This window comes from Epinephelus fuscoguttatus, linkage group LG10, assembly GCF_011397635.1.
Source record: "Epinephelus fuscoguttatus linkage group LG10, E.fuscoguttatus.final_Chr_v1".
In the NCBI taxonomy this organism is placed as follows: Eukaryota; Metazoa; Chordata; class Actinopteri; order Perciformes; family Serranidae; genus Epinephelus; species Epinephelus fuscoguttatus.
Window position 1 is genome coordinate 40,476,066 of NC_064761.1, and position 13,283 is coordinate 40,489,348.

General features: G+C 43.0%; 1 protein-coding gene across 1 annotated transcript in view; it reads right to left on the reverse strand.

Annotated features, from left to right (window-relative positions):
- scfd2 (sec1 family domain containing 2) overlaps positions 1 to 13,283 on the reverse strand; it is a 131,537-nt gene that overhangs the window by 114,574 nt on the left and 3,680 nt on the right. Inside the window, exon 3 of the mRNA XM_049588548.1 lies at positions 3,106 to 3,233. Within this exon, the coding sequence (XP_049444505.1) occupies positions 3,106 to 3,233 (128 nt within the window). The remainder of the gene's footprint in view (positions 1 to 3,105; positions 3,234 to 13,283) is intronic.

Below are 13,283 nucleotides of genomic sequence, written 5' to 3' on the forward strand. Positions count from 1 at the left end.
AGGCGAAACAGCTGCCAACCAAGCTGCAGACCACTGCAGACCAATGTTTGAGAGCAACAAAAACAGGGTTGTGATAAAGTGAATCACTGCTGTGTTTCCAGTGGCTTTTTAAACACAAAACATGTGTTTTGTAGCGACCCATTGCTGTTTTTTCGGTGTGATAGTGGCACAAAAAGCAGTTGTCTTTCACAGAAACAGAGCTGTGTTTCCTGCCTGGAATGCTGACGTCCTTCGATGAAACGGGTCCCAGAGAACAAGCCATGTAACTTTGGTTCCTCCAGCACACTTGTTCCGACAATGGATATTGAAAAGTTTATTAGTTGCGTTCGCGCCCACTCAGTCCTTTTATAATGTGTCGCTGTTCGGTTACAGAGACCAAAATAAGGAGAATGAGGCTTGGGGCCGCGCCGCAGAAGTAGTCGGTTGGTGTGGTGATTAAAGTGTGTAATGTTTGTAATAGAGGAGAGAATTGCAGGCTAATGTTGCGACGTAGCATGCAAGTCTTCCTTGCTTGGTTTGAATGGGATGACATATGTTTTCTGTTTTCATTGACCAAACATAACTTTGTGTTGGCCAACTATGAGCTTTTGACTGGACAACAGTTAGCAGCAACTATGCTGCTTTCAAGCCAGTAGTCTGCTTTGCAGCTCCTTTAAATTGACGAGCACGATCGAACATTCAATGATTCACGTGATGAGCGACTAGAGTGACCAAAGCTGCCACAAATATTTTTGACAGTCGTGCTTCTTGGGCGTCCACGACAGACTTTGCCTCTTTCGAAGCTTCTGGTTTGAACATAGAGTAACACTTATGTTCCTGCTGGGACTGAGCCTCCAATACTGGGTAATTTCAGCCATATATTTTTTCCGGTTTTGTGCCTAAACCTAACTACACATTAACCACAGCTTTGCTAAAATGTAAAATTTCAATGTCAAGTTTCAATGTATCCACTACATAATAAATAATATCTAAATGTAACATCTCCATGGTTTGCAGAAATGTACTTTGGCAACATTTTTTCTGCTTGAATATTGGTTATATATTTTGTTTTTCTGCTGAAATAAATGTCCATACGTTGTGTTCTATGATGACATGTCTTTCATATGCCTGCACAAAGTTGAGATAACGTCTTTTACACCCCAAATTAGAGTTATATTCATTATCAAAATGGAGCTAGATGAAGTGCAAAGCCTTTCTGCCATTTAACAAAACCCATTGTGATTGTCATTTAAATTATGATTAAATCCAAAATCTCACTGCTTGAAATGATGAATGCAATCGAATTGTCTGCTCGAGGCTCGTTCATCTCTGCTGTTAAAAGAGCAGTGTGCACCACAGGAAGAAAGGCCCTGTCAACACATCTCATTTACACTGCAGTATCGGTGTGTGCAAAACATACACAAACCGTATAACCCTGTGACGCACACATTTGCGTGCATACATACACACACGCAGATGAACAGATAAACGCACTTTTACGCACAATGAAACCAAAGCTGTCTAACTAATTCCCCGCTAAGAGCAAAAACACCCAAGATAAACACTGGACTCGCTGGACGCAACCGCATAACATAACCACACACACACACACACACACACACACACACACACACACACACACACACACACACACACACACACACACACACACACACACACACACACACACACACACACACACACAGAGGGAATTTCATCATCCTATTGTGCTATGAGAAACCTGACGGGTCATACTCAGGCTCTGAGAAATGGATTATTTTCTCTGTCTCTCTCTGGATGATCTTATCCTGTTGAGATGAAAAGAAGCCAAGTTCAGTCAGTGTGTATGTGAGAACGCGGGCCTGCACTATCCTGATACAGTATTTTCTCCACTGATCTGCATAAACCCGCAAGAGTGAGAATGCAGTGGAAAATTCTTCTCTCCTAGAGAGTGAGTGGGCACCGACAGAGCAGATAGGTATTAATGCTAAGCGTTTTGTGTTACTGGCTTTAGCTTGGTCTCATATGAGCGGAGCATGATGGATTGAGAACTCAGCCGGTGGTGCTGGTGGGCAGGATGGGAACTGTGTGGGGGGTGCGCTGGGAGCTCAGGGGGGCTTCACTGAGTCTGGTCCTGTGCCAGTGGGGTTATAAAGGTTCAGTGTGCGAGGAGCCTGACAGTGCCCCCTTCTCTCCCCGCTTGTCTCTTATTCTCTCTCTCAGGAAAGACATTAAGTCAACAGACTGTCAGTCAGCAGGCGGGAGCAGCTTTAATGCTCCACCTTCTTCAAACTTTCTTGCTTTCACTGTCACTCCTGATCTCTTTGTTCCTTCTAATTCTGCAGCTCTATCCTTGCCTGTCGTGCATTTGTCCACAACGCAGCAGATTTATAGAGGGAGTGCTGTTTAGCACAAATGTGTGAAAGGAAACCAACGCGTGTACGCAGATGCTTGGCAGAGTGTGTGTGCATATGCATGTGTGACCTCCAACATATTACAACCTGCTCGTTACGAGAGACGAGACCTTCTTTACCTCAAAGATTATAGGCGCTGAGGGACCACAATGCCCCTCCCTCTTAACCCCCTCCTGCTTTGCCAGATGCTAACCTGCATATTAGCCCTGTGTGTGTGTGTTTTTGTGTGAGTGTAGTACATCCATTAGCTATGTGAGTCAGAGGGCAGCGTAAAGATGAACGTGCACGAGGGTACTGTATACTTGTGCATGTAATGACTTTATTTTTGCGTGCCTGCACATATTTTTACCACTCGCTTCAGCCCCCTTTGCTTCATTACCAAACAACAAAAGTTTTCAAAAGTAGTGTGTGTGCAAGGGAGCATGTGTGTGTGTGTGTGTGTGTGTGTGAGTGTGTGTCATAGAGCCAACATGTGGTTCAGATTTCCTCTGTGGCCACATGGGCAAATACACTGCAAGGCAGAGAAGCTGGATCTCAGTAGGGGGCGCTATGGTTCTGCTACAAGACACTACACACACACTTCTCTCTAAGAAAATTATTTATGACTCAAGGTGTTTTTATTTAATGTGGATGCTCATGTTTATTAGCTATTTTTTGTATTTTGGGTTTTGTTTTATCAGGAAAACAAAATGTTTACTTTGATCCATCTTACCCATGCTCATCTTGATTGGCAGCTTCTCCTTGCTGGCTGCTTCCACTATTTGCCGACGGACCTCCATCACCCCCTCTTTGTGTTTACTGGTCAGCATGGCCTCCCATAGTGACTGTGCTGCAGGAGACCTGGTAGGAAAAACAATCAGACACTTCATTTATTCACGAGGAGGAAAAAAACACTGTGGTAGACATGAACAGTGATTTTCAGCACAAACAAGCTGAGCAACTGTTGCTGTTGTTTGTTTAGAGCAACCAGGACTCGGGTATAAACACAAAAGGGACAACGCGGACGTGATTGGGCTCTCGTCTGGGTGATGGAGAGCCTGCTGGACAGGGAGTGGTGACTCCCCTGTGGGACCCCTCACAGGAAAAAGATGAAATTAGCAAAGGGAACATCAGGAATGTTCTCAATCCACCTTAAATGTCTGTGCTGTGCCGTTCTTACATCAGTGGCAAAGCAGCAGAGCCTGGAGACTGAGGCTCCTCTTGATACCATCTCAGTCCCTCGTCTCATTATCCGCTAGGTTATGAAAGACAGTGATCCACGTCTCTAATGGGAGACTGAGGACGAGGCATGTGTGTGAGACTACTTCCATCTGCCACAAGCAGTGGAAACAGCTTCAAGTCTTGCCATGAAAGAAACAAAGAGTGTCGCTGAGCAGCTACATCATCTTTAGCTTTCCAGAGAGTGACACTTTATCCTGATAAAATGGGCTCTGTATCTGAGTTCAAGCTGCAAACACAATTGGCTTCTCCTATTAGAATTCTTGCCCTGTGCAAGGCACTGACACTTTGCTGGCTGAATAAAAGGGCATCAAAAGCGTACATCTCTGTCTGTGCCTTTGACAACACAACTGACAAGCGGACATGATCTTCTCCGTACTCTCAGGAGTGACCAGACACTGAAAGGAGAATGAGACAAAGAGAGAAAAAGGGGCTAAGGACAGAGAGAGGGAAGGTAGGAGGGAGCTCGTTGACAAATCCACTCTGTTTTTCTTTTTCTTTCTTTCTTTTTTTCTCTTTTACTTTTTTCTTCTCTCGCCTTTTCTCCTTTCTAACTGCCATGTGTTTAATATCAGATGTAATCTGTTCCAGACATTGGGCTGGGGCTAGATGGGGAGGAGAGGGGCTCACACTGGGACGCCCGCCATCTTCACACTAGAACCAGACACAAAGACCGGCGAACACGACTCAGCCTCGGACAAGAGTCTAATGTACAAACTCATACAGTATGAAAAAAAAATGACAAGGAAAAAGAAAATAAATGAGGTACTTAACAACAATCTCTTGGTTTGCTTAAGTTGTGATTAAGACATGGATATGAAGTAGTGCGTTGGATCTATTGGTCAAGAGCTGACACGGTGTCATTGCTGGAAAACACTTCTCTAAATCATTCAGAAAAACACCTCCCATGCACTTGATTAGAACTGCTACGATTACGCAAACCATGAAGTCCCGCATACTCGTCATGGTTGAAATACCAACACTGTGACTTGACCAGGCCATATGTGAGCAGTTATGCGTGCGTGTGTTTGAGAGTGTGTACACATGCATCTGTATATGTTTGCACACAACCCCGTGCATCCTTGTGTGTGTTCTTGGAAGATGGAGCGCCTCAGTAGAAAGCAGATAAAATATGGTTCTAATTTGGCTCTTTGCCCATCCAGCCCCCCACCCCCCCCCCACCCCCCCGCCTGCAGGCCCACTCCCCTGGTGCTATCCCTGGGCCATTTGGTCAGACGAAGGCGGGGGTTCGAGCTGGGCCAAAGGGTGAGGGGTGAGGTTTATACTGGCAGGGTGTGAGACAGGCTCCATAACCAGCCAGGAACCTTGTTGAGTAACTACTCTACTATGGAAGAGAGGAGGGTGGGGGGGTGGGGGGGGGCTGGGAATGTGGGGCGCGTGTCGCTGGCCATCTGTGAGCATTAAGTGCAGAGAGGCTCTGTCTGGTGAAAAGGATGCTCTGATACAGACTGAAGGGGGCAGTCTTGCTCTTGACTTGTGTTCACCACACTGAATGTCCTCTCTGGCTTGGACTTGGACAGACTGAATGGGTGTGTTTGGTGAGTTTAGATGCCCAAACTAAATTCCACTACATGTGTAATAAGTGCTGTACTATTAAAAGGCAGTTAAGCAGCAAATACTGTAACTTGAAGAGAGATGTGCGTACCACGAGAAAGAACGAACACGTACCCTCATTAAAGTGATGAAATACCTCTGACCGGGTCCAACTCCTTAATGAGTGTGGGGGTGAGGAGGGGGATAGTATTCCTGGAAGAGCGTGATGCAGCAGAAAAGAATGGCTCCAACCATTCTGACTCAGGATTTCTTAAATTTACTCCCCATCCTGTGGCCCCCTTAACATTTGGTCCAACATGCGTGTGTATGTGCACACACACACTTTGGTGTTTATTTCTTTACTCTGAGGCCCACTCACACACACACAAGCAAGCGTGTACCGCAAAATTGAGTATTCATAACATGATTCAGAAGTGAGTCATTCTACATACATACTGTATGATCGATGAGGCCTCTTAGAGGGGTGGCAAATTTCTTAAAAGAGTCAGTTCACCCAAATGACACATTTTCTTACTTACCTCTGATAGTGCTCAGCTTTACTGTTATGAATGACCACTTTTTAAGATAAGCGTCTGAGAAAAACATTCCAGTGAAAACTGTTATGTTAATTTTATGAGAGTAACCAGACTTGTTTTAATGTTCCTGTGAAGGTAGAGGATTTTTTAAAGGTATAATTTGCAGTATTTCCCTAAAAAACTATGCATAGACTCATACAAACGTAATCCCTCTTAATCATAACTTATGAATGGTAAATGGACTGCATTTATGTGGTGCTTTCCTAGTCTTAGCAACTACTCAAAGTGCTTTACAACACAAGCACCATTCACCCATTTATTCACACACACAGTCATACACTGGTGACCGACGCCACCATACAAGGTGCCACCTAGTCATTCACACACAATCACACACCAGTGGTACAGCCATCAGGAGCAATTTGGATTTCAGAGTCAAGAACAAGGACATTTCGACATGAAGACTACACCAGTAGAGGTATATCGAACCACCAACCATCTGACTGGTAGACGACCGATCATCGATCATCCACCAGAAGTATGTGGAAGTGTATTTATCTGCAGAGACCCTGCCCTCTGCCTGTACTTTCTTTTTATCTTGCTGTGTTTGGGACGTTCCGTGGCATAGCACACAGGTGAGGTTGGCACATTATGAAAAGGGAGCGACCACTCCTTAAAAATAGACGGGAAACAGACTAGGATGAATCAATTTGCCGCAGAATAACACAAAGAATCTTCTCAATATGTCTTAAACATGCTGTTTTCAATTCCAAATTGTACACTGTCTGCACTGGACTTCAGTCAGACTTTCTAAGATTAAAGTTGACATTAGATCCCACATGTGATGGATGCAGGCAGGCTCCACATGCTGGTGCACATGTTTTGGACATGTCCAAGGCTTTTCACATTTTGGCAAACCATCTTTGAGACCTTCATTAAAATATCTGGAAAAACATTTGAGCCTTCTCAATTCACTGCACTGTTTGATGTGGCTTCGGGAGACGCCCTTCTCAACAGCAAGGACATCAGCATGTTGGCCTTCTGTTCTCTTCTGGCCAGACGACTGATATTATTTGAATGAAAAGACCATATTGCACCAACATTTAGTCATTGGATAATGACAGTCATGTACCATCTCCAAATGGAGAAGATTAGACATAAAGAGATAGATTTTTTTGAAGCTTACAGCATAACAATGGAACTAATTTCTCTTACATTTCATGCATTTGTGTTCATTTTCCTTTTGAGTATATCTGGCTATGGGATTGGGGTACTCAGCTTATCCCAGCTGACATTGGGTGAGAGGTGGGGTACACCCTGGACAGGTCACCAGACTATCACAGAGACAGACAACCATTCACACTCACATTCACACCTACGGGCAATTCAGAGTCACTAATTAACCTGCATGTCTTTGGACTGTGGGAGGAAGCTGGAGTACCCGGAGAAAACCCACGCTGACACAGGGAGAACATGCAGACTGTGCACAGAAGGGCTTCCACACCCCAGGGTTAGAACGAGGAACCCTCTTGGTTCCTGGTGAGGCAACAATGCTAACCACTGCACCACTGTGCCACTGTGTACAAACAGTGGCCAACAATTTCTGTATAGTATACCTTTAATGTTTTTAGCAGCATGAATGAAACAAAAAATGGTGGCAGAAATCTCTAAGAAACATATTTTATATCTCTGCAAATAAAATCAAAATTATGCGCACGGTGAGATACTACTAGCGGTAAATGTAAAACAGCTAATCTGGTTGCCTTTAACTTCAGAAGCCTCACTTGTACAACCTTTACTTGAGAACCTTTACATTACTGGTCAAACCTCATAAATATTTGACACCACTTCCTGGTTTTTGTCTGCATCTGTACAACACAGATAAAACTGTGTGCGGTTATTTTCAGGGTACACTATACAAATCTAATTTCCCTTTTTTTAAAATTCTAATTTGAATTAATTTTGTTGAAATCTGTAACCAGCAGGATGGGTGGGAGGGGTGTGTGGATATGCAAAATCAGGGTATGAGTAAATTGGTTTGGTTCATTTTCTCAACATCTCAGATATGTTATTGCTTAGTATCCATAATACTGGTGTAAAATCAATAAAAAGAGTTTAGAATCCCAGTGCAGATGATCCAGATGATGTGTGTGTTCTTTCCATCAGGTCTACATGGAACAGATTCAGCCTAATAGGACTGTGCGAGGTCAGCCCGATCCCTAAGTGAGTTAATTTATGAAGTGTGTTTAATAGGGCAAAACACTGTCGGTTTTCTGTAAACATCCTCATGTACATGCGAGGGGGAGACAGAGGGAGGTGGACCAAAACCAGACCTGGCCTTGAGTGTCTGTGTGGCAAGAGGGACAAATGACCCAGCGAATTTTTATATGGAAAGAAAAAGAGGGAAGAGGAGTTCAGCAGGAAGTGAGGAGAGGAGGGGAGATGTGCACTAAAAATTAAACATCAATACAGACGAATCAGGAGCTCTCATTGACCTTTCTAATTCAGTGATGACTCCATGTGTACTTTTAATGACTAAAGAACACATACAACACCCTTTGAAATTACAAATTATGTTTTTGAATGAAAAAAACTTGCAACTGCAGGGTATTTCCTATAATTTACATGTGAGGTGTGTTAAATGAAGGTGTATGTATCATTTACACAGTGGGACTATGCACATTTACAGAGAAAACTTGGAATAACTCCAACAAGCGTGTGCAGAAAGTCATAAAATTTGATGTTGGCTGCATTTATAAAATGCACATGGGAAATTATATCAATTATTCAAAAAAATAATGTGGTAAAAATGTGAGAAACCTTCTTCTTTTGCAGTGTAGAGAGAATGGTAAAATATGGGAGAAGGTGAGAAATGAAAGGAGCTGCACGGGGGGTGATGCGGGAGTTTCTTCCTCCCCTCATGCGCCTTTGCTAGTTTACCATTTCAAATGAAAGCCAGCAGTAGGGGCTCTTTGAACGAGTGGGACTGGAGGATGTAAAGTGCCATCTTTGGGGGGTGTTTTATCAACTTACTGAATAAATGCACGCACACTCTTTCCCAAACAGAAAGTGCTTTCTGCAGTGAATATCAAATGACAGAGAAGAAGACGGCGTACAAGACAGAATAGGTTATGTTATCTCAGTCTTGATGGGAACATGGAGTACAAGTTGTTCAGGTGAAAGTAATCTACTTGATTGATGTACTGTGGGGTTTGAGGATGAGATACCTTCTACACTGGGGGGAGAAAACAGAGTTAGGCAGCGGAAGAAACAGAGACACAACATCTGAGAACGGGCCAGGGGACATGTCAGCTCACTGAATCCTAAGATATAGCTAAATCCCTGCATCTCCTATAAATAACTACCAAAATCAGCAGATATGAACTCTGTTTATCTCTGTTTGAGTTATCACTGACCTCTAGGGTAGTCTTGATAAAATCAGTGTGATAAATTATTAGATGAAAGCAACCGAACTCCGTTGCTCTCACACAGACACATTTGGCTCAGAGGGAGAGCTGGTCCTCTTCTCTGAAACTGTGATTATTTTAGTCACAAATTGGTTCTCACTTAAAGTTGTAGTTGGTAACTTTTATTACCTATAACGTTTTGTTTTATTTTTTTCATACGAGACAGAGAATCTGTGAAGAAAAAAAAAAAGATATCCTACTGCCAACTCTAATGCCTTGTTGAGCTTGTTACTAAGCTGTAGTATCCTCCTGTGACCCAGACTTTTGTTTGGTATGCATTTTTAATTTCTCCTAGCTGTTTGGCATTGGTGTGACCTGATAAGTAGAGTCTAAACATTGTCAATGATGAATAAGTCCCAGTGTCCTCAAATGAAACAACAATGAAGTCCCAATGTCCTTCAACAAGCTAATAATAAATTCCTAATGTCTACAAAGAAGTACTCCCATCTTAGCTTGTTACTGTTGCTAAAATTGGTAAAAGTTTGTATGGCATATCAAACTAGAACCGGTGTCAATCATAAATAAACAAGTTTCAACCATAAAATATGATCAGGTTTTGTACCTTGCCCACTTTTGTGTCAGGATCAGCTGCAGACTGACTTGGCAGAGATGGCTGCCATCTTGTTTTTAGACAGATTTGTGTATCTTGGTCTTACTACCACTAGATGACACAAAAAAGTGTCCACGAGTGAGGACAACAGGCCTACGTTAAGCAGAATAAAGTACAAGGTCTGGTAAACCCAAAATGTGATGTCCTCATAGGAGGACACAGGGTCTCAGGAGGATGTGACAAAGTTTGTGTGACCCAGCTGCCAGTGCACTAAAATATGTTTCTGAAAACATTAGAGGTGAGAAATTAGCAATGCATTTGGCAGTTTGACCACACTTCATGAGCAGTGATTGACATGATTGACAGCTGCGTTAGAGACTCCCTGAGGCAGTAGGAAGCGGAGGAGGGACAGATTATCCATTAAATGAGCTTCTTTCAGAATAGCTATAATGAGTTTGAGCACATGACAAAAAGTCATTTTTCGAAGTTAACATCTGTGGCTTAAAGTATAGCACAGCTGCAATTTCCATCATGTGCAAAGTTTTTTTCTAGAGATGATGAAGCAATTTCTTGTGGGCCTGACTACCTGCGCTTCCTGTGTGGTGTGACATGCACACAGATACTGTTTAAGCACTGCAATTCATTTCCCACAGCATAACATTTATCATCAGTTGCAGCTTCATCTATGGTGAGAGTGGAGGGCAGTTACTCTAAGAATTAAGCCTGTAACAAGATACAATGTAAGGATCCCGGTGTTTGGCCAGAATCAATATCCTGTGTATGACTGTTCAACAGTGCTTGTGTTCCTGTTCAAACAAACCTTGTAATCCTAAAATCATACAGCACTCAACAGGCAGGACTGTAATGGACTCATACTATACTGTAATGATGGAGTAGAGTTGTTGTTCAGCCTGTAAATCATTTGTAAGACTTCAAGTGTCAGTAAGTTTAATACAGCAAAACAATCTCTACCCAATAAGGCGCCAGCATAGAATAAATATGGACAGTTATTTATTCTTGGTGAGGTAAAAACAGGGCTAGACGTTCTCAGCTGTCTGTCATTTGCTCTCTCCTCTCCACACTCCACTATCTCTGCTGTTTTTGTTACTTTTCCCATACAGCCTGAACTCAAAGAAGCATGCATGGCTTTTTGTTCATGCTCATATTTCCCAGCTGGGACAGAAATAGGTGTTTTCCCTCCTTCCTGGTGGTACACATGGAAGAGAGCTGGGCAGATTTGAGGAGATGGCAGCCTCGCGGTGTTTTCTCATGGCAGGGTGCGGTCGGTTACTCTGCCTGGCTCGAGCTCAGCAGCGGACCCAGAGCACCTTGGCCACCCGTACTCGGTGCTGCCCGCAGGCACACACTCCCACCACAGGATCAAGGTCGAAGGCGGCCAGATGACGGGGGTGCAGGGTTCAGTCTGAGACTGAGGAAAACTTGGTGCCCTCTGCCAATGGGGTTCATATGTCCTCCTCAGGATCACAAGGGCCGTGCAGCCAAGCACAGCAAATTACACAGACTGGGCTGGAAGGTACCTGACCACAAACACATACACGGGCACACAAAACAACCCTCCCCCTGCCACTTTCACTCCTTCTACATACAGAAATCTGTGCATCCTGGCACTATTTAATGGCATAAAAGGAATGCAACAGTGCGGGAATGGAGTAACAAAAAACCAGCACTGGCAAAAAGTCTATGTGTGTGCGCATATACACCCACACAAAGTATACTTTCTCTCTGCCACGATCACTAAAACCACAAAGTGAAAGTCAGGTTGTAGGATAAGGAAAATTCACACCAGGTTATGAAAGACAATACGACAGTAATTGCAAAGTAAGTGTGGGGTCTTGACAGGAGAGCTAGAGTCAACAACCACCCACAGAATGTTTAAGACACAGTAATCTATAAAAATATCCTGGAATTACTGAGGGAAATATCACACAAAAGGTCCAAATCAGGTCCGCACCTAATATTTAAAGACTTGAGCTGGTCTACACAACAAAACCAATCAAAACACACTGTGGGCTGAGCTAAAAATAGCTCAACAAACCATAGGTGTATAAACATCCAGTGGGAGGGAACTTATTATATAGACAATGAAACCACACAGAGCCAGAAGGGTCTAGTGCTTTGCACAGTTCACATCACGCAAAGAAAACAATCCCTTTTAGAAATGTGTGTTTTTGTATCTTTCATAGAATTAGGAAAGATTAATGCTTAAGAACAGTACACTTCTAAAAACATGCATTTGCAGTGCCCTGTCTTGTACATATTAGAGTGATTGACACAAACTCTGCCTGTGGTGGGCTGCGCACTTAAAGGCAGTTACATAAAGTGGGAACTCTAGGCTTCTTTCTTGCAGTGTCTCGGCGGCTCTTCATCCCCTAAACATCTGCGATAAGGCTCAACTGGGCCATCTGCTCAGAGATAGCACAGGCAATAACAGTCCTGCTGATCCTGCTGGCTGTGATCAGACGTGTACTCCGCACAAACAAAGCCCTCGCTGCGTTACTTATTAATCCCAGCGACACTTGTTTGTCTTGTCCATTTGTGTCCGAGCACCTGCTAGAAGGTGTGTATCTGAACAGGTCATCGAGATGTTGTGAGATAAAGTGTTTGGCTGAGAGACATTTTTGGGGGAAAAGATCTGGAACAGTGATTGGAAGCATTGCTGTCGGGAGCTCAACCTCTGCACAGCCGCCAGTCCCAAACTCTAATCCATGATCTTACACTTAACCCTTTCTTATAGACACACAGGGTAAGTTTGTTGCTTCAGCATCCACAGTGGTGGAGGAAGTACTAAGATCCTTTAATAAAGCACAAGTACTAATACCACACTGTAAAATAAAAAGACTCTGTTACTAGTAAAAGCATTTAAAATGTTGCTTAAGTAAAAGTATGTAAGTACAATCTGGAAATGTATTTAAGCATTAAAAATAGATGTAGGTGATGTAGAAGATTTTACATAATGTTTTAATAATGAAAATAATTAAAAGAATTAAAAGGAAAAGCAGAGAATTCTCATTTCTGAGAAGCTGGGACCATGAAATGTTTTTACATGACTTAAACAATTATCCAAATAGTTGCCAGTTAATTTTCGAATCAATCGGCCAATTGTTTCAGTTGTATTTGTATATTTTCACATGACCTGTGTGCAAAAAAAAAATCTTATTGTGTAAAGTAACTAATACCTTACTAACAAATAATTGTAGTGAAGTTAAAAGAACAACATTTCCCTCTGAGGTGTAGTGGAGTAGAAATTAAAAAGTACCTCCATCTTGTACTTAGGTGAATGTACTTAGATTCCACCTCTGAGCATTGAGCATGCAAAATGCAACACTTCACCCATCTACAGAGACCACTCAGCTGTGTTTGTGCAACGGAGACAATCAGAGCAACTACAGTGACTTGAGACATGCATTTTTGGGTGTACTGTATGTATCTGGTTGACATGCCCAAGACTTCAGCCCTGCATCTGGGTGTCCGTGCAACCTGCTCCTGCTGTGCTCACATGATCTGCTACACTACACACTGTCTAAAAGCATTGACTAGAAAGATC